Source organism: Brachycentrus maculatus, unplaced genomic scaffold (genome assembly GCF_059751285.1).
Source record: "Brachycentrus maculatus isolate JH-2025_06_01 unplaced genomic scaffold, ASM5975128v1 h1tg000400l, whole genome shotgun sequence".
Lineage (NCBI taxonomy): Eukaryota > Metazoa > Arthropoda > Insecta > Trichoptera > Brachycentridae > Brachycentrus > Brachycentrus maculatus.
The window spans coordinates 1-23,201 of record NW_028281149.1 but is presented as its reverse complement, the minus strand read 5'-3'; the positions used below and the strand labels follow the sequence as shown (position 1 = coordinate 23,201).

The 23,201-nt window shown below is 38.9% G+C and overlaps 1 protein-coding gene across 1 annotated transcript in view; it reads right to left on the bottom strand.

The window, feature by feature from the left end:
• Positions 1-21,431, bottom strand: part of LOC148302880 (protein unc-79 homolog) — a gene marked incomplete at its 5' end in the record, with an annotated part of 34,238 nt that extends 12,807 nt beyond the window's left edge. Inside the window, 13 exons of the mRNA XM_088270899.1 lie at positions 882-1,222; positions 5,321-5,475; positions 6,496-6,634; positions 7,860-8,054; positions 10,332-10,465; positions 10,917-11,013; positions 11,574-11,822; positions 12,564-12,743; positions 12,821-12,894; positions 16,942-17,120; positions 18,093-18,272; positions 20,752-20,934; positions 21,275-21,431. Coding sequence (XP_088127025.1) covers positions 882-1,222; positions 5,321-5,475; positions 6,496-6,634; positions 7,860-8,054; positions 10,332-10,465; positions 10,917-11,013; positions 11,574-11,822; positions 12,564-12,743; positions 12,821-12,894; positions 16,942-17,120; positions 18,093-18,272; positions 20,752-20,934; positions 21,275-21,431 — 2,263 coding nt within the window. The remainder of the gene's footprint in view (positions 1-881; positions 1,223-5,320; positions 5,476-6,495; positions 6,635-7,859; positions 8,055-10,331; positions 10,466-10,916; positions 11,014-11,573; positions 11,823-12,563; positions 12,744-12,820; positions 12,895-16,941; positions 17,121-18,092; positions 18,273-20,751; positions 20,935-21,274) is intronic.
• Between the last annotated feature and the right edge of the window lie 1,770 nt (positions 21,432-23,201).

Below are 23,201 nucleotides of genomic sequence, written 5' to 3'. Positions count from 1 at the left end.
ATGAAGCTTGTCAGGAGCTTGGTCCACTCCATTTTTTCTCTATGCTGCTGAAACATGGACTACAAAAGCAACAGAAAGGAGAAAAATTGATGCCTTCGAAATGTGGTGTTGGAGGCGCATGCTCCGAATTCCATGGACAACTAGACGCACCAATGAGTCCATTCGCCAGGAACTACGCTTGGATGGCTTGACTCTGGCCAATGTCTGTACCCGACGGATTCTCCAGTTCTTTGGTCACGTTGTGCGCGGCAACGAGTATAGCCTGGAACAACTAGTTGTGATCGGTAGCCTGGAGGGAAAGAGAGGGAGAGGAAGATCCCACACGATGGACCGATCAAATTAAGGCAGCAGCAGGCACCTCTGTAGTTGGAGCGCTATGTGCAGCACAGTCAAGGGATAACTGGAGAAGAGTCATTGCTTCTGCAAGGCGAGCAATGAGGAATAAGACGGAGAAGAAGAGGTAGAATGCAGGAGACGCTTACAAGCGTTCTATTTGCTTACTTTTGCGCGCGAGATCCCAAAAAACATTGTACAGGTCAAAATTGGATGTTGCGGTTACTTGTGATTAGTATACTGAGGGTCGAGCGGCAGACTGTCCGAGTATAATTAGGGTTGACGTTGATGAAAAAACCCCTCAACAACAATGTGTTCTAAGGCCTAGTTTTTTATTATTTGCTCTACATTAGATCCGCCTTTTCTTTGGCCGGCTTATAACTACTTTGCTATTGTGTTCTTAGAACTTGACAAATGAGACGATTCAGCAGGGTGTTGCTCGAAATCATTAAGACTCTCTTGTCTTGCTGGACATACTGAAAACAGTATATAACAGTATACAACAAGTATTCTGTGTACTATGCGAACGTGTGCGGAAGGGGTCTGACCTTGAACTGGCTGATGGCCGGCACCTTGAGGATGGAGACCATGATGCGCAGCAGCGGCGCCACGTCGTCCAGCAGCGGCAGTACGAGTAGCAGGCGCCGGAAGAGCGCGTCCAGCTGCTGCAGCAGCGCGCCCGAGGCGGCGCCGGGCCCCAGCGCCTCCAGGGGCAGGCAGTCCATGTAGCAGGCCATGTTGTGCACCAGCACGCCCAGCTGCGCCGTGGGCAGCGTCTTGCGCGAGTTCAGGAACTCCGTCAGCAGCTGCAGCGGCCCCGTCGGGTTCAGCTCGTTGAAGTCCATCAGCGCCTGCGCTATGCTCTTGAAGAACACCATCTTCTGCTTCTCTGCAAACACGTCACCCACCTTCTTTCCGACAACTTTCCAACCGCATTTTACAAATAAATGGTGCTTAAAACTACCGCAAGCAACGCTGATATGTATTTTGTACACCATATGAAAATTAGATTAAACTGAAAAATGAGAATATTCCTAAATGTTGTTTTTATTGACCATAGTTGAAGTTGAAATCTAACAATTTTGTACTGTTACCTCTGGTAAGCTTCTGAGAGTACAGGTATCCTTGGCTCTACCAGACCGAATGTCTCCAGGGTGTGCTTGACTACAATATTTTAGAGACTAGAAGGAATGTGCATTTTTATCAATTGCGCGGTATGATCGATAATCTTTAAATTATTCGGAGCATTAGTCTGTGTGTTCCCGAAAGTTACCTAAGACAGCGTCGGCATAGATTGTTTCACATTCCTATATTCAGGACCAACCTGCCGATAGTTATACCTGTGGCAAGAGGTACCGCTATGCTGAATAATATCACTCCGGATATTGATCTGTTTCATGTGTCTGAGGGTGTATTCTGAAGCGGGATTCTTCTACATCTTAAACAAGAGTGTTCTTGTTTACTTCATAATTTTTGTGTTAATATATACGCATCAAATTTTAGTTTGTGATATGTTAATTTTTACAAAATAAAATTGAATTGAATTAAAAACGAGAATAAAAATACATCGCAAGCAGTTGCAACGGTTGGTGTAGCAACACGACTGTGGCGGAAGACGACCTCCATGCTATAGGGTTTTCCAATAAGAGGTTTCATTTTGAATAGCCCGCTATCTGGGCAGCTGTCACTATTGAAGCTGTCATCTTTTGACAAAAAAAACTATGCGATTAATAAAAATGCAACGATACACGCTTCAACAACGCATTGAAATTGTAAAAATTCACTACAGAAATGGTGAAAATTTCACAGTTCGCGAAACTAAAGCGCTTTTTGGTCATCGTGAAGCGCCTTCTCGGCCAGCAATAGTAAAACTTGTTAAAAAAAATTGAGCTGTTGTGACAACTTGGTGATGTGAAGAATCGTTTGGTGCGGTTTTTGGGCTGGCGGTGTGATTGGACCTTACTTATTCGAAAATGAAGCTGGTGCAACTGTTACGGTGAATGGATTGCGCTATCGAGCTATGATTAATGATTTTTTATGGCCGGAATCGGAAGATATTGATGTGAACGACGTTTGTTTTCAACAAGACGGCGCCACGTGCCACACAAGCAACGAAACAATTTTCAAAATGCAAAATTTCCTGGCCGTGTTATTTCTCGAAGAGGTGATCACAGTTGGCCCCCGAGATTTTGAGATTAAAACCTTGAGACTTATTTCCTTGGGGCCACGTGAAAGATAAGGTCTATGCCAATGCTCTACAATCGATTAAAGACCTTAAAGATGGAATTCGTGAAGTTATCGAGGACATACAGCCGCAAATGTGCGAATTGGTCATGGAAAATTTCATGAAAAGGATATGGTGCTGCAGCCGTACAGTGGCGGCCATTTGGCTGATATCGTTTTCCATTGTTTTTTTGCATACTTTTCTCTTAATAATGCAATAAATATTCATTAATTTATCTTAAAATATACCAGTTTTTTTAAAATACCAAAATGAAATCTCTTATTGGATAACCCTATACCAAAAAGAGAGTGGCAGAAACAGTATCGAACCGTGTGCGCGTGTACGCAAAGCATGGCACTCACGCACACACTGGGAAATGTTTGTGTATTGGTGATTTTATCCCCAATTTTTCCACAAATTATTTATTTCCGTGACTACAAACGAATAACTTTATATCAATACTTTTATGTAACACATAATTTATTTACAACATTTTGAGTGTGTCCAAATACTTGTTCACAAAATCTGGATTATCTCCAATTACAGGAGTTATTTTCATATTATTTTTTGACATCTTATCAAAGATGAAGAAGAATATGGAAGTCTGGGCATTTACGGGGCTTACGACCGTCATAGGCTGGTTTGAGTGATCACTTTACACACGTGTAACATTCACCAATTCTACCCATTATTGACAACCACACTACTCAAATTCTTGGAAGTTCTATATATATGAACCAATTTAGAAACCTTGTTCATGAATCACTAAAACTTCACTAGAGACATCTATTGGTGAGATGTAAAGAAGCTTTTTACTAAGCATAATAATTTATTATTTTTTTTTTTTTTTAAAAATGGGAGATATTTGTGTTTTTATTATTTACGAAAATACTTCAATTTCATACTATTTCTGTGAGCCTAAGGGGCTCATTATTAGAAATAGGTATCAAATTGTGGTAGAGTGGGTTCTGACCGAGAAACTCTGACTCGAGAATCCGCGACACTAACCACGGGACAACAACCCGACAATTATACTACGGAGGAATACAAAATTCAGAACCCTTTATATTTTATATTGATATCCTCATTTATAAAGTGGATTAGTAGTAAATACATATTATCGGGAGGGAAAAGAAATTAAGCCAATTATTCAATACTTACTCACCTAAATTATCCAATTATGAAAAGTTTATTTATAAAATATTGCATTCTTACGACCTACGAACCCCGGCTAATAAATAGCTCAAACTGATTTTACCGTATTTTGAGTGTGTCCAAATACTTGTTCACAAAATCTGGATTATCTCCAATTACAGGAGTTATTTTTTTAATATTTATATATTATTTGAAAAAATAATATGAAAACAACTCCTGTAATTGGAGATAATCCAGATTTTGTGAACAAGTATTTGGACACACTCAAAATGTTGTATCTGGTCAAGTTTTTTTTTTTTTTTTTAACCCTTATCCGCACCCCAATGGTGCATAGGGCACTGTGTCATATAAACGCAGTGTTATCATGATCGTTTTACTTATGAAGGAAAGGTGATCAGCCCTCCGCTTCAGGTACCAGTCCATGGTAATATTGAATAAATATTACAGTGAAAAAATCACTTATATTTATTTTTACCCCCCTTGGGAATCGAACCCGGGACCTCCAGAACGGTAGCCGAGCGTGCTGACCATTACACTACGGAGGCGGACAAAACTGGTCAAGTTTAAATAATAAAAATGAAAATGGTATTTTTTGGCGTTTCTCATGTGTGTGATTATAATCCAGGATTCGGATCTCACATACTAATATAAGAGTTTCTGCTCAATAAAAAGCTTCTTTACATCTCACCAAAAGATGTCTCTAGTGAAGTTCTAGTGATTCAAGAACAAGGTTTCTAAATTGGTTCATATATACAGAACTTCCAAGAATTTGAGTAGTGTGGTTGTCAATAATGGGTAGAATTGGTGAATGTTACACATGTGTAAAGTGATCACTTAAACCAGCCTATGACGGTCGTCAGCCCCGTAAATGCCCAGACTTCCATATTCTTGTGCATCTTTGATGAGATGTCAGAAAATAATATGATTTTACCGTAGTAACGGCGGTAGTAGTAGATTATAATGGAGTTACGGGCTAGAAATACTAGATGAAAAACCAGCGTGTTTCAATGAAATGAGTATTCAATGAAAAAGTAAAATAAAGAATAATAAAAACTGCCACTGGTAAACGACTGTTTTCTTCAGAGAATTTTTGCCAAAACACTTTTCTGGATTTTCCAATGTTGTCGCACCACTGAAACCGTTTTTAACGCAAAATTTAATACAAACTTGTTGTTGCAAATTCCATTCCATTTGTTAAATTGTGAAAAATCGAAAACACTCACAATCGCAGATGTACTCAATACGGCGTCACTTTTACAAATGTCAAGCTATCAAGCTGAAAATTTCACAGAATGTCAATGACAGATGTGGCAACCTAAGTAAAAAAAGAAAACTCAAATCGGGTGACTGAGAGCGCCACACGGAATTATTCTGTGAATTTTTTGATCAAGGTGGTATTATCTTTAGCTATTCTGCTAACCTTACTCGAGCTAGAAGGATATTAGGTTAGGTTAGGTTAGGTTAGGTTAGGATAATAGGTTAGGTTAGGTAAGTTAGGTTAGGGCTAGAAGGATATTAGGTTAGGTAAGGGCTAGAAGGATATAAGGTTAGGTTAGGTTAGGGCTAAGTTGGAGCTAGAAGGACATCAGGTTAGGTCAGGTGGCGCACCTGGAGCTTGGGTCTGGAAGATCTGCACGAAGACGGCGTTGGGGGCGAGCTGATGCAGCACGCAGCGCAGGAACTGGTGCGCCACACTCACGGCGCCCCCGGGCAGGTGCACGTTGGCCTCGCTCTGCCACGGGTACATGGGCAGCTGGGCGATCCTGCACCCAGAGTTGCGTGTCACTAGTGCTGGCGGTGCAGTGTGGGATATGCATACGCAAACACAAGACGTTACTTGTGTTTGCAATTCCATTTCCACTAAAGGAATTATAGCCTTACTAACTTGTAGAGCTAGATCCGGTACCGTTCCGCGTCTGGCGGCACGTTGTTCCTCGGCTCTCAGCAGTGAGATTGATTGAGCGGACTTTGTATTTGTTACTTCTAAATGATGATGTTTGATCTAAAGTAATGCATCATAAGGGTGTTATCTTTGTGTAAGGTATTGCATTGTGGTGTGTTGTTGTTGCACATGTGTTGTGTCGTGGTTATGACTTTGTGCCAGGTTGTGAGATAGGGTTGTTTTTTTTCTGTCCATCATTTGCGAGGATTGTGATAAGCTTGAGTCAAGTAAAAAATTATATATATATATATTGTTACTTGTGAAAGGGATCCGTAATAGTGTCAATGAATAATGGTTGAGTGGGAAATGCGATGACTAAGTATTTTCTGTAAATGTCTTTGCACTGTTCCGTGTCTGTCTGCTGTGCTGGCCGGGGTTTGGAGGCATCTTGTAGCGGCCAACGTCGGGTAGGAATCGGATCTAGCTGACTAACTGATCTAACTAAATACTGATCCCTTTCACTGCCCACACCGGGGTACTTCTAGAAAATTAGGTGGTGGATTTACAAACTTGTATTTATTTAGATTGGCAGTGACATGACAGGGATATTGTAAGCTTTTAAATGTTTATTCACAGTAAAATCAGAATACAATTTTGTTTCACATTTTATATAAATTTCGAAACGTAGTTGATAAAACAAAAATAAAATATTGCTTCGCAAGTGAAGGTCTGTCAGGAAGCCTGGATGCTTCTGTATCGGATCTGGGAATGGGGTGGGACAGCTTTCAATACCCCATGATCATTTTCCTAATTGCTTTGCAAGAGAAGGTCTGTCAGGAAGCCTGGATGCTTCTGTATCGGATCTGGGAATGGGATGGGACAGCTTTCAATGTGCGCTCACTTGGACACTTGGGTGAGGATCTCGGGCAGCAGGGGCGCGGCGGCCGCCGGCTCCCGGTGCACGAAGGTGGCCAGCACGATGATGCACAGCCCCAGCTCCTCGTCGCTGTACTCCTCCATCACCGTGCCGCACTCGGCGCCTGCAACGGGACCGCCACTGTACCTCGCCGCAGATCGCTCCGGTATTTCAGATCTCGTGACCTAAATTGATCGCGCTCTCCGGAGGGATCGGCAGAGATAATAGAATGTCTTTGCAAACAATTGCCTCTTCCACATCCGCACTCTTGCATCTCCTTATACTCGTACATCATACTACCAGGGATTTTTTTTCCATGTAACGCGATGCACGGCATTCCGCCACTTTTTTTCACAGATATATATATATACATATTTTCAAAACCAATTAGATGAAACAGTGTTTTTGCTTACGTAATTACAATCTGTATTTATAACTAACCATCACCCGCAGGGGCGGGGAAGCGGCGTGATGGTTACCTTCCCCTGGAGGGAGAGAGAATCGAACGCCACACCACTCTGTCTTTGCAAACATTCTTCGCCTCCTCCACATTCATGCATCTCCACATTCATGCATCTCCTCATAAATACCCGACGATTATTACAACTCCTGACCCGGCCGCTTTCATATATTTGACATACCTGATTGTGCCAAGTTTTTCTCGGACTCTTCTGCTTCTTTTTCCAACTACATTCGACTCATAAATTTTTTAACCATTTTTTCCTCACTCATATGTTCCACATGTCCAAACCATCTCAACACACCTTTCTTAATTTTATCGATAATGCTTTAGCTTAGCCTTGCATTCTTTCCTTATTTCATCATTCAAACATCTATCAAACATCGTTTTGCCACACATTAGTCTGAGGGATCGCATTTATATAATCCGTCAAAATCATAAAATGTGTTATTGTAATGAATATTTAAATGATAATTGAATTTAAATAATTAGTGAGTTCTTTGAGTTTATATGTCCTGCATACTACTCACCCTTGTCCACACCCAATGGTGCATAGGGCACTATATCATATATTGATGCATTGTAGCATTGATGCGCAGGAGTGATCACCACTCCTGCGCTTCAGGGACCAGTTAAAAGTAAGTAAATAGAGTGTAAAAAACAGTTATTTTCAGTCCCTCTGGGAATCGAACCCGGGACCTCAAGGACGTTTGCTAAGCACACTAACCATTACACCACTGAGGCGGACAAATACATACCTGCCGATTATTCTGATTCCTGATCTGTTTGAGTATTCTAAATAATTGAAAATTATTTCCTTATAATCACCATCGTAACATCTATAATATATTGCCATATTGGGCGCTGTTGATGAGTAAAGCATACTGACATCTCTCCACGGAGCAGTCGTCGCCGATGCGGCGCGCGGACTGGCGGATGTCGGGCTGCGCGTGGCACGCCCTCTGCGCCGCCGCGTCCAGCGGGCGCGCGCCCGGCGCCCCCTGCCACGCCGCCCCGCTCGGCGCGCCCGCGGACACGCGGCTGCGGTGGCGCTGCCACATGTTGCCGTCCTCCCGGTACGGCCCTGCCATCAACCACATTTCACATTTAATTCATTTTTCATCGAAAGACCACAAAACTAGAGGAGGACCAAAAAATTCATGGATCCTGCAGAAAGATAACACGATTCGAAGGCATGGCCTAGGTCAGTGTTCCGCAAACTTTCAAGATCAAGATAACCCTGGTGCAGTGCCCTATGCACCATTAGGTGCGAATAAGGGTTAGAAGAACAATAGCCTTACAAGAAAAGGAAAAATGAAGTATTATGGTGATAAAAAATGAACTACAAATTTATGGACTTTTATATTTTTTTATATTTCCGTGATAACAACGCATTCAAAACGATTATTTGTAGAAACTATTTTGGCGGTAAAAAATTAAATTAATAGCATAATTTTTAAAAATAGAAATATTTTGGTGATAAAAATGCACTTAAAAATCACAATTTGTGGAAACCAAAAGTTTAATGTTTCCACAAATAATAGTTTTTGAGGGAATTTTTATCGCGAAAATAGTGGACGTTGAATACTCTATACCAGTGTTCCGCAAACTTTTTCTTTTCAATTTTCTAATATTTCCTGTACACCTACCAATTAAGAAACTTCAGAGGCGCATATTTACCATATTATGGTAACATATTTAACATTTTATGTTTAATGCCAAATGTGAGCCTACTCAACTGAGCACAGGCAATTAAAATTTAGAGCAATAGTGTTATTATCACAAAAGTAGACTTTTTCCGCGGCACACCAACTAATCACCACGGTACACCGGTGTGCCGCGGCACACACGCGGCGGAACAATGCACTAGAGCATGGGTCGGCAACCTGCGGCCCGCGGGCCGCATGCGGCCCGCGAGACATCTTGGTGCGGCCCGCGAGATTCTCGCCGCAACGCACATGACGGACGATATTATACACAATCGAGTGAAAGGAAGCGAGAAAGGGAGCGAAGGGAATCTCATTGATTTTATTAAATACAATAAATGTCGTTAAAATATACACTTAGCGTTTTATTTTTAAAATTAAAATATTTGTACATAAATATTGTACGTATACCTACTGCAAGTGCGGCCCGCACTGATCCCCATGAAAAATATTTGGCCCTTTTACAACAAAAGGTTGCCGACCCATGCACTAGAGGATCGATAGGATGAATGCTGGCGACAATAAAACATCGCAAATCATGACAACAAAAATAAAAACATAGCAACACCGATATATTACACGTATAAGTCAAAGGTTACCTCGATTAGATCTTCGAGATGTGTTGGCATCCATCTTGTATTTGGGACTACTTTCCACCGATGACGAAGAACATTCAGAGGTTGATTCCGAATACTGTCTTGATCTGTTAGTTTTCTGTTTTTGACTGTGTCTTTTGCTCTTAGTTTTTAGGTTTTCTTTAATACCTTTCAGAATTATGAGTTTCTTTTTAACAGGGTCAATATCTTAGATTTCCTAGGTACTGCCCTAGGTAAAGCTACCCGTGACAGAAGGACCTACAACCTGAGGATGAGGAGAGCTGACCCCAGCGGTCTACAAAGACGATAAGTCGGGATATAGCCAGCAAGAAGAAGATTCATTTTTCATCCTACACATAATTACAAATTACGATGATGTGCCCTCACCGTGCCGACAGTACATCTTACCATACTTATACAAAAAGTAAATTATTTACGACATGCAATCAAATAAGATTTTATGGTATAAATAAAGTCTGGGCATGACCATACTCTCCTTCATCTTCCATGCTAAACATTAGACGAAGACTATATGTTAGACATTAATTACCTAAGTTTGTTTCGATTTTAAATTTTGCTTAAATTATTTATTAAAAAAAAAAACAGATCTAAGTACCTTCTTCTTTTAAACATACATAAATATAACTCATATAGAACATATTTGCTAACTTTTTTCATTTTCATCGTTTTGATTTTTTGTTTTCTGTAAAAATCAAATATTTGTAGTTTATATTAGTACTTTTAATCTAATTTTATTTCTGATAATATCTATTGTATTCTTGACAGTGCCCTTTATTATAACCTAAATATAATGTATACCCACACACAGGCCATACCTTTGTGGGATCTTTTTTTGTATTAACATTTTATATTTTTTGGTACTTGTAATTGTAATATATTGTGAAATGCAAAAGAATTTAAAATAAAGAAGAAGAAAAATCGCCGCTGTGGGGGGTAGAAACTGGCTGCAAGCAGCGACAAAATGGAAAGATACGGAAGAGGCCTATATCTAGCTGTGGAGGACAGAAGGCTAGAGAAGATGAAGCGAGAGATCCTTACCCGTGGTCGCAGAGAGTGGCGGGGCGGAGATGGGGGTCTTCACGCTGTCGGCAGAGTCGGGGTGGCCCGCTGTGGGCGGAGACTCCAGCAGGGCCACCTGCTTGGTCAGCCTCCGCGGACTGGAGCCCCTCGACCTGCGCACACAACACACAGGAGCCTGGATGAGGACCTATACGACATCGGATCTCTGGTAGTTCATAAGGAACTGTCACGAGAGGTGGTATCATAAACCATTGACATTGGAACCATAAACCAAAATAGGACACAAAATACCGACCCCTCTTTTAGTGCAACAGAAGGTCTGTTGTATTCGGCTTCTCCGGAGGAGTTTTATATTGTTACCCCCCAGCAATGAGCAAATGCTGAGAATTTCACGATTTGCCCACAGTAGATTATCCCTCCTGCTCCCAACACAGCTTAAAATAAAACATCTTTGTTTTAGCTAGAAGAAACTAAAAATCATTTGATGTTCTATAAAGCTTGTACATAATAAGCAAGGTAAATAATAAATGCAATTCCATTCAAAAGAAAAAAAACACAGACAGTGAGTGTTCCACCTAATCAATGCTGAACATGGATTTTTACCTATAAGAGCCTTCACCGGAAGACTGCCTGGCCAGAGTGTCTTGTTTACCAGCGACTCCCAATTCTGAACGAGAGCGATCTTTCTTGCTAACAGGATCTGAAATTCATTTTTATTAACTGAGGGTCGGTCAGTGAGTGATATTGCCCAGTATGCGGGTCACTGCCACATGTGATATTCCGCAGAGGGTGGGTCATTGCCAAGTGTGACAATGCTAAGTTAGTGGGTCACTGCTAAGTGTGATAATGCCCAGTGTGTGAGTCATTGCCAAGTGTGATATTACCCATTGGGTGGGTAATATCACACTTGGCAATATCAATATATAAATCACCAAATAAAAATCATCAAATATAATATCACCAAGTGGGTTGGTCCACTACCAAGCGTGATGCTAAGCTAGTGGGTCACTGCCAAGTGTGAAAATCCCAAGTGGGTAGATCACTCTTAAGTAGGATAATGCCAAATTGGTGGGTCACTGTCAAGTGTGATAATACTTAGTGGGTGGGTCTACTACTATGCGTGATAATGCCAAGTTGGTGGGTCACTGCCAAGTGTGATGATCCCAAGTGGGTGGATCGCTCTTAAGTAGGATAATATCAAATTGGTGGGTCATTGCCAAGTGTGATAATACCTAGTGGGCACACGAAGTGAGACATTACCAGGTGGCGGCATGCAGAGCGCCTCCCTCACGCGGTCCACGAGCTGCGTGAAGGCGGGCCCCCCAGTGGGCGCGCAGTGCTGGCCGATGTGCAGCAGGCGCTCGGGCGCGGGGATGCTGAAGCGGCCCGGGGGGCCCGCGGCGGGCTGAGGCGACGTGGCCTCGCCCCCGTCGCTGGAGGGCGGCTCGCTGGACCCGCACGAGAGCACCTCCATCTTGGACAGCGGGGACTCGGGCGATGCGTACGCCGCTGCACACCGCACAACGCCCCGCATTAGCAAATCACATGGGTAGCTTTTTAATTAGCAAAAAATATGTCGGGTTGTGGTCCCGTGGTTAGTGTTACTCTTAAGTCACAGTTTCTGGGTTCGAACCCACTCTACCACAATTTGATATCTATTTTCTAATAATGAGCCGCTTAGGCTCACAGAAATAGTATGAAATTGATATATTTGTGTGAATAATAAAAACACAAATATAGCAGTGTTACATTGTAAGATATGACTTATGTATGTAATATGTATAGAAAAAATAATAATAAAAAACCATGATGTTTCCCTGCAGGGATAGGCAGAGCGGATGGAACGCCACACTCTTCTATCCTGATATTAACTTAACCATATTACACCTCTCTACTTTTTTTATTTTTATACCCTCATCCGCACCCATTGGTGCATAGGGCACTGCATCTACTATAAAGGCGGCGTTATCTTGATCGTTAACACATGAAGGAAAGGTGATCAGCCCTCCGCTTCAGGTACGAATCCAGGGTAAAATTAAATAAATATTACAGTGTAAAATCACTAATATTTATTTTCACCCCCCCTGGGAATCGAACCCGGGACCTCCAGCATGGTAGCTAAACACGCTAACCATTTACCACGGAGGCGGACAGATTTGTCACATGGCTCAATAATTTGTCTTATCCAATGGGTAAACCATTACAATATTGTAAAATAGTCCAATACGACATGGAAGAAGCCTGTCTCACACATCCTGGTGGAGGAACCGATGGGCAGCAGGCGCTCCACGTTGGGCGGCGGCAGGGGGCGCGGCGGGGCCCAGGGGCTGCGCGGGCTGCAGGGCCCCTCCCCGTTGGACGGGGGCGCCGTGTCCGGCGAGGAGCAGCTGGCCGAGGCGGACTGGTAGCCGGGCAGGCAGCGAGGCGTATCTGCGCACCAACAGAGTGGGGGATCAGTCCGAACCGTCATGCGTGAGTGGAATCTAGCGTATCCAACAACTACAGACCTGTGAGGCGCTTCTGTCTCCCGAGAGCTTTGGGAGATCCGCGCGAGTTATCCGTCTTCTCTACTTTAGATTTGCTGCATGTAACAAATTCAAATTTACAATAACTTTACTTTATATTTTGTATATTAAAAGCATTGTCAACTTTGTGTTTTATGGTAATATAACTCTCTCCTTATCATACATCCTTCTTGTTTTTCTTTTGGTAGATCCTAGGGATCTGTTTGCGCCTCCGCATGTCGCTCTCGGGATGTTGACTCCCAGCTGTCGTTCCATCTTTTCGAAGGTTCGTTTCCTTGAAGGGGGATACGTGGAAGTCTGTCTTCTGACATTCTGTTTAATACGTTCATTCCAGTATCGCCTTGGTTGTCGTCCCCACCTCACGATACCCTCCGTCTTACACATGCTCCGGATATCGGTGTTTCATTTATCCTTCACATTGTACAATACCCCTTTAACCTTTCCCTTACGGTTCAAACACTGGTAATATGTGTTTCCTACACCATATGAAAATGTGAATATTCCTATAATGTGAATATTATAATCCAGGATTCGGACCTCACAAAGAGTTTCTGCTTAGTAAAAAGCTTCTTTACATCTCACCAATACATGTCTCTAGTGAAGTTCTAGTGATTCAAGAACAAGGTTTCTAAATTGGTTCATATATATAGAACTTCCAAGAATTTGAGTAGTGTGGTTGTCAACAATGGGTAGAATTGGTGAATGTTATGTGTATAAAGTGATCACTTAAACCAGCCTATGACGGTCGTCAGCCCCGTAAATGCCCAGACTCCCATATTCTTCTTCATCTTTGATGGGATGTTAAAAAATAATATTCCTAAATGTTACTTTTATGGACCATAGTTGAAGTTTAAATGTAACAATTTTGGAATGATAGCTCTGGTAAGTATCTAAAAACGAGAAAAAAATACATCGCAAGTAGCCGAAATAGCTAGCGTAGTGACACGACCGCCGCGTAAGACGATCTGCGCACTACTGGCGCAGTAAACACACTAAGACATGCGCGTATACACAAAGCACTCAAATATTTAAAAACATTTGTGTATTGGTGATTTTATCCCCGATTATTTCACAAATTATTAATTTCCGTCACTGCAAATGAATAACTTTATAATGATTAAAGAAAACACTTGTTTTATACCACTTGAGTTTTATTAAAGACTACATGTTTCGGAAGTTAAACTTCCATCATTCAGGTCTGTATAATAACATGTTATTGTTATATTATAATAACATGATGGAAGTTTAACTTCTGAAACATGTAGTCTATAATAAAACTCAAGTGGTATAAAACAAGTGTTTTCTTTAATCATTGTAACATGTCCTACCACAAAGTTAATAATAAGCCGAGACAATAAATAAAATAATAACTTTATATTTTAATACTTTCATGTAATACATAATTATATTACGGAGGATTAAAAAAATTTTGAACCCGTATCTATTATATCTTATACCGATATTTTCATTTTAAAAGTCGAGTTGTAGTAAATATATACATATCACCGGGAGGGAAAGGTTAGAAAATACTAAATATAATTTTGTTTAAATGTCAGACCGTAACAATTTCACTTTAGTCTACATCTAACCTGATGATTGAAGGATTATTCCGACACCGGTGTTTACGAAGTATACAATGAATGATAAGGAAAGTGTTAACTTTATTTTATGTTTTATTTTGTAATATTTATAGTTTGGTGTAAATGAACATCTCGCTGCGGGTTCTGCCTGCCTACAAAACATTGTATGTATAGTAAAATGTAATAGAAAACAAATAAATAAATCTATGTACATATTAATTGGTATCTCATCATTACTTACTTTACTTTTCGTATGGCTATCGATATTCTATAAAATAAGAACTAACATGCAAAAGGAATCCACCAGCATTGCATGCATCTCGATTATCCGGATTCCTCGACAGAGAGTTGTAGAAAGATACTGCGCATAAAACAAGTGTTTTATCCGCAGTAACTTTCCAAATTCATGTCATATATATATATATATATATATGACATGAATTTGGAAATATATATATATATATATATATATATATATATATATATATATATATATATATATATATATATATATATATATATATATATATATATATATATATATATATATATATATATATATATATATATATATATATATATATATATATATATATATATATATATATATATATATATATATATATATATATATATATATATATATATATATATATATATATATATATATATATATATATATATATATATATATATATATATATATATATATATATATATATATATATATATATATATATATATATATATATATATATATATATATATATATATATATATATATATATATATATATATATATATATATATATATATATATATATATATATATATATATATATATATATATATATATATATATATATATATATATATATATATATATATATATATATATATATATATATATATATATATATATATATATATATATATATATATATATATATATATATATATATATATATATATATATATATATATATATATATATATATATATATATATATATATATATATATATATATATATATATATATATATATATATATATATATATATATATATATATATATATATATATATATATATATATATATATATATATATATATATATATATATATATATATATATATATATATATATATATATATATATATATATATATATATATATATATATATATATATATATATATATATATATATATATATATATATATATATATATATATATATATATATATATATATATATATATATATATATATATATATATATATATATATATATATATATATATATATATATATATATATATATATATATATATATATATATATATATATATATATATATATATATATATATATATATATATATATATATATATATATATATATATATATATATATATATATATATATATATATATATATATATATATATATATATATATATATATATATATATATATATATATATATATATATATATATATATATATATATATATATATATATATATATATATATATATATATATATATATATATATATATATATATATATATATATATATATATATATATATATATATATATATATATATATATATATATATATATATATATATATATATATATATATATATATATATATATATATATATATATATATATATATATATATATATATATATATATATATATATATATATATATATATATATATATATATATATATATATATATATATATATATATATATATATATATATATATATATATATATATATATATATATATATATATATATATATATATATATACTTTCTACTTTATGTTGAAAAAGAATCGAGGCAATAAAATTGTTCAGTAATGGACTTTGAACGCTGCACAGGGCAAAAAATTATCATAGGCAAATCGTAAACCGTGTGAATCCCTAGATTTTCATATTTTTCTTTGTAATAAGGTGCTTCTGTATGGAGGCATATCTTACAAATAATGGCCCTCGTGAGTTAAATCCAGCAACAACAACAACGAAAAATATGGATAAGGCTCTCGCGTGTTACTAATGAAGTTAGCGAAACATGTTTGGTTCTAGATTGAGGTAAAACTGTTTCTAGAAACAGTTGTTTTTATGCATTGCTCTCTTTACATTTACTGACCATTTTATTATTTCAGGATAAAAAAATGTTTATGCGAAATTGAATTGAAGAAAATCTCACATAATCAAATGTACTGTCTGCGATGGAGGGAGTAGAAACAATTCTCCCGCTCTTTCCTTCAACTGCCGGTTGAATTCGGAGATGGGAAAGTGTTTAATTTTTTGCCCTACCAACCCTAAATAGGAAATTGACACTTATTTTTACTCAACCTGGAACCGCTACTCTACGGAGTTGGACAACTTCGCTTACCTAACCTAATAGTTTCGGGCGTAGTACAGACTTCACTATGGTCAACCGGTTCAGTAACTGTCTAGGCGCAATTCAGGCGCAAGAAATAATAAACCCAAGCTCACTTGTTGGCGGACTCCTTGGAGTTGCCCCCCTGGCGTATGGTGACCTGGGCGCAGTGCGTCTGAGCAGAAGCGCTTCCTCCGATGACCTGGATGGAGTGAGCCGACTTGGGGGACATCTTCGCTGCGGACGCCTTGGCAGTCTCCGACTCCAGAGACTTGCCCGGTATCAACTTGGCCACCTGTTTGAGGAAAAACTCCGTTACACGGGCTATCCTATGTCGGGTGATGAACGGAAAGAAATGCTAATCAATACAGAAATACTGATCGATACCAGAAAGAAATACTAAAATCGGTCAATATTTGAGAAAAATATTGTTGATTTTGTACACACACCTAATAATAAGGGCTATATTTGCAAGTTTTCAGCAATTTTAACATACTTATGCATTGACATACTTGGAGCACAGTGCTGCGTTTGCCAGCGATGTGATTGATCTTCATCTACTACATCTCTCCAAAAAAAAATTACTTAATTTTTAATTGTTTTTCTTTTGCGGTTTCTTTTCTTTTTTTATTTCTTTATTATTGTAATTTTAATTTCATTTTATAAAAAAAAATGTTGTAAAACATATATGGCTGACTAAGTACTGCACATGCGCATCATGTGAAGGAGAGATTAGACGTTGTATCGCCATCGCCAAAAGTGCCATGTCTAAGCTAGACAAGATCTGGAAAGACCGGGCTGTGAGTAACAACACCAAGATGAAGCTTGTCAGGAGCCATGGAAACATGGACATGGACAATGAGTCCATTCGCCAGGAACTACGCTTGGATGGCTTGACTCTGGCCAATATCTGTACCCGACGGATTCTCCAGTTCTTTGGACACGTTGCGCATGGCAACGAGGATAGCCTGGAACGACTAGTTGTGATCGGTAGCCTGGAGGGAAAGAGAGGGAGAGGAAGATCCCCCACACGATGGACCGATCAAATTAAGGCAGCAGCAGGCACCTCAGTGGTTTGAGCGCTACGTGCAGCGCAGTCAAGGGATAACTGGAGAAGAGTCATTGCTTCTGCAAGGGTCACAACCCTCAGCAATGAGGAATAAGACGGAGAAGAAGTATTGCACCCACCACTTAGTCAAGCTGGAATAAAGAGTAATTATTATTATTATTACGCACTAAAACGGTTGACAGTTGTCCCGAAGAGTACCTGGTTGGGCAGCTTGGTGTGGTTGTGAGGCGTGTGAGGCGTGTGAGGCGTGGGGGGCGCCTGCGCCTGCAGCTGCGCGGCGGCCAGGTGCTTGAGCTGCTGCTGGTCCGTGGCCGACATCAGGCTGGAGGTGACCATCATGCGCACCCCCTCCTTCACTCCCCACTTGGGACTGTCGCTCTGCAAACAGCCAACCCAGACCTGTCGGTCATTCTACCGCCCTACTCAGGCCTGTATTCACGGGGTCTGGAAATCTGTCCAGACCTCCATTATTCCAATATTGATATGTAATGAAAATACCAGCGTGCTGAGAACTCTTTATAACTCCTTGGTGCGAAGTAGACTCGAGAGTGGCTCCATGATTTGGGGGCCACAAGAGCTTAAGTACTCTCTTATGGTAGAGAAAGTCCAAAAGAAGTTTCTCTACATGAGAGAGTACGGCTATTATCCTTGGCTTTACCCGACCGAGTTTCTCCAGGGTATGCTTGGCTACAATAGTTTAGAAACTAGAAGGAATGTGTATTTGATTACGCATTTTTATCCATTGTTGCGCGGTATGATCGATAATCCTGAAATTATCCGGAACATTGGTCTGTATGTTCCCGATAGTTACCTAAGACGTCGTCAACATAGATTGTTTCACATTCCTATACACAGGACCAACCTGCCGATGGTTATGCCTGTAAGAAGAGCTACTGCTATGTTGAACAATATCTCATTGGATATTGATCTGTTCCATGTGTCTGAAGGAGTTTTCCAAAGCGGGATTCTTCTACACCTTTAGCAATAGTGTTCTTGCTTATTTTCTATTTTTGTTAATGTATACTATTTAAATTTAAGTTTGTAATGTGTATATTAACTATAAATAAATAAAAAAAACAGTCGAAATGCGATCTCTCAGAAGAATGTGCGACAAAACGATGTATGATAGATGTTCGAATAGTGAAATAAGGAAGGAATGCAAAGCTGAGATAAGCGTTATCGATAAAATTAAGAAAGGTGTGTTGAGATATTTTGGACATGTAGAACGAATGAGTGAGGAAAGAACGGTAAAACAAATTTCTGAGGCGAATGTAATTGGGAAAAGAAGCAGAGGAAGACCGCGAAAAACATGGCACCATCAGGTATTCCAAATACTTGAAAGTGGTCAGGTTAGGAGTCGTAATAATCGGCGGGTATGTATGAGGCGGTGCATGAACGTGGAAGAGGCGAAGAATGCTTGCAAAGACAGAGTGGTGTGGCGTTCTATTCTCTCTGCCTACCCCTGCAGGGAAGCGGCCTGAGTTAGTTAGTTACTTTTTTATAAATAAATTGAATTGATAGACTTCTTCATCTTTGTTGAGAGTAAAATAAAAATCTGAATAACTAATGCGAAACAACTGTTACCAGTATTTATGGAGGCAAAGTATGGTGGAGTGGAGCGGCTATACTTTTTTTCCCACATAATGTGTCTTTGAAAGCACTGTACTAAATGTGTAAGAATCCCTTAACTTTGGACTTAGTCTATTTATTGTAAAACCTTTATACTGTAAATGGTTATTGTATCTATTGTACGTAATGTATATATGTAATCTAATAATTAACATCAACAAAAATATTTACAACATTTTGAGTGTGTCCAAATACTGGATTATCTCCAATTACAGGAGTTATTTTCATATTATTTCTTGACATCTCATCAAAGATGAAGAAGAATATGGAAGTCTGGGCATTTACGGGGCTGACGACCGTCATAGGCTGGTTTAAGTGACTACTTTACACACGTGTAACATTCACCAATTCTACCCATGATTGACAACCACACTATTCAAATTCTTGGAGGTTCTAACTAACTAAGTAACCATCACTCTTACCATCACGCTTCTCCGCAGGGGTAGGCAGAGGGACTCGAACACCACACCACTCTGTTTTGGCAAACATTCTTCACCTCTTCTACATTCACGCATCTCCTTATACATACTCGACGATTATTACGACTCCTGACCCGGCCGCTTTCAAGTATTTGACATACCTGATTGTGCCAAGTTTTTCTCGGACTCCTCTGCTTCTTTTTCCAACTACATTCGCCTCATAAATTTTTTTAACCAAGAGTTTCTATGAGTAACAGGTTGGTGGTGATGACTTTTTTAGCAAACTCCCGTTTCGTTAGCTCCCAAAGGTTTTTCACCAGGGAACCATTCTTGAGCCTCGGCTGGAGACAATTTTTTAGTACTTACAAAAAAAATGGTTTGAAAAAATATTACCTGAACTCACACAAATACCATTTTTCACTAATTAACACCCAAAAACCTTACTTTTTTGATATTTTACAGCATTGTCACATCTTAAAAACAATAATTATGATACCAGCAACAAAAATGCAAAAGAAAAATTAGTTAGAACGAATTTATTTGATCACAAAATTCATCTAACCTTGAAAATTACAAAAAAGGACAAGTGTCCCTAATAATTTGGCCACCCACTGTATTTATATATGTACATGGTTCAATTTCGAAACATAAATGCCCAGATTTCCATATTCTTCTTCATCTATGTTGAGATGTCAAAAAATAATATGAAAAATAACTCCTACAATTCACACTTTAAATGTTGTAAAACTTTAAAGTCATTCAAAATAGTATAATGAGGGAGGATTCACGTTCATACAGTAATTACATACCGAGGAGTCATCATCACTGGCCATAAACCACAGAGGCTTCATGCCCATGAACTTGTCGGAGTGCTTCTTGTCCTTGGCGGGGCGAGAGGTGTCCAGGATGGCGGCCGCCTGCGTCAGGGTCTTGCTCCGCGTGTTGTCCTTGGTCACCGGGTCCTCGTAGTGGGTCGTCTCGTCGAAGGAGCCCTGCAATCCCCTCGGATGTTAGGATGGTGTACCGAGATCACAAGGACGTGTAGATGTCCGCATCCATAGTGTAATAGTCAGCACGCTCGGCTACCGTTCTAGAGGTTCCATTCCCAGGGGAGGTCACTCTAATACTTGTTCAATATCACCCTGGAACCGGCTGAAGCAGAGGGCTGATCACCTTTCCTTCACGTGTTAACGATCAAGATAACACTGCATTTATATGATGCAGTGCCCTATGCACCATTGGGGTGCGTATAAGGGTTTGAAGATCCTTATTATCCCATCTGCAGACAAGAGTCTAATAGAGGCATTGCGGGTTATTATGTGGATCTAAGACCTGCGCCGTGCTGCCGTGCACCGTGCTCTCGGACTTGTCGCTGGTCTCCGGGATGGCCACGAGCTCCGACTCCGTGCTCTCCTGGTCCAGGCTCCAGTGCTGGTACTTGCGCGGCTTCTCCTCCCAGTGCGTGTCCATGGTGGGCAGGTGCGGAGCCCTACAGAACAGGAAAACTAGACTTAAGAAGAACCTAATCTTGAAGAAAAATTAACAAGAACTAACCATCACGCTGCTTCTCCAAAGGGGTAGGCAGAGAGAAAAGAACGCCACGCCACTCTGTCTTTGCAAACATTCTTCGCCTCTTCCACGTTCATGCATCTCCTCATACATACCCGCCGATTGTTTCGACTCCAAACCTGATCGCTTTCAAATATTTCATCTCTCTTTTTTATATCTTTTTCATTCGCAATTTCTATACCTTGCAAATAGTTTGAAAACCCAAATATTTTATTTATTAGAGAGAGTTTATATAACATCTTCGTTTATTTGAAGGTGGGGGCTGACCAGAGTCATTTTTTCGTAACGTGACACGTTACGATGCGAGCATTCGTATAGTCAGCACAGTGTTCCGAGTGCTCCATCCGAAGTCGAATGAAAATGAAAATGCTCTGGTCAGTACCCACCATGACAGAGTCGTTTTTTGTAACGCTATATATCTGTGGTAACACAGAAGAGAAATGTCCTATGATATGTGTTACAGACTTGTCCCCCTCTTCCATTTCACCACAGATATATGGGTGTACCAGACAAAATAAAATCAACACTCTCCTTATCATTCATCGTTCACTTTGTGTAATATCACTTTCATTTTTTACTTGTTATTACACAAAGTGAACGATGAATGATAAGGAGAGTGTTATATTACCATACCAAAGTTATCGATGCTTTTAATATCAAATTGAATCAGTATAAAATGTGACTGCAAGGCTAAAAAAACTAATAAGCTAACAGACCATCATGCCGATTCCTTGCAGGGGTAGGAAGAGAGAATAGAACGCTACACCACTCTGTCATTGCAAACACTGTTCCACATTCTTGCATCTCCTCATACACACTCAACTATTATTTCGACCCCTAACCTGACCACATTCCAGTATTTTTTTTTCAATCAAATTTATTTATTTATAATTAACATACACATTACAAACTAAAATTTAAGGCGTATACATTAACAAAAAATCGAAAATTAGCAAAAATACTCTTGTTAAAGATGTAGAAGAATCCCGCTACGGAATGCCCCTTCAGACACATAAAACAAATGAATATCCAATGTGAAATTGTTCAACATAGCGGTAGCTCATCGTACAGGCATAACCATCGGCAGGTTGGTTCTTTATATAGTATAATTCTTTATATAGAATGTGTAACAATCTATGCCGACGCTGTCTTAGGTTAGTGTTTTACCGGCGGTTCTTGGTGTAACTGCATTTTATCTCAACGTATTTCTTACATGTTCTCTTATACGGCTGTGAAACATGGCATCTTACAAGGGCCCAGAGCAGCCGTGTACTGAGCGCCGAGAATAGGTGTCTGCGGAGAATTTTAGGCGTGCGGTGGTTTGACTTTGTGGGGGTGAAGAGATAAGGCGTAGGACCCAGCAAATCTTGGTTACAACTGTCGTCAAGAAAAGGCGATTCAGTTGGCTTGGCCATGTACTCCGCATGCCTCGGGAGGCATGCGGAGTACATGGGCAAGGCACTAGGTTCGTCGGCAGTTCTCGTCAGAACTTCGGGACGCAGATCTGACTTGGGAGGATGCAAGGGAGCTGGCAGCCGGCAGAAAAGCCTGGAGACTTAATTATTTAATTAATTATTTCTTATGTGAATCTGGACACATTTTTATAGAAGAAGACTTTGTCCTTATGAGTCGATCATCTCCGGGTGGGCGAGGAGCTAACGCCCTCGTGGCCCTACTAACATGGCAGGGA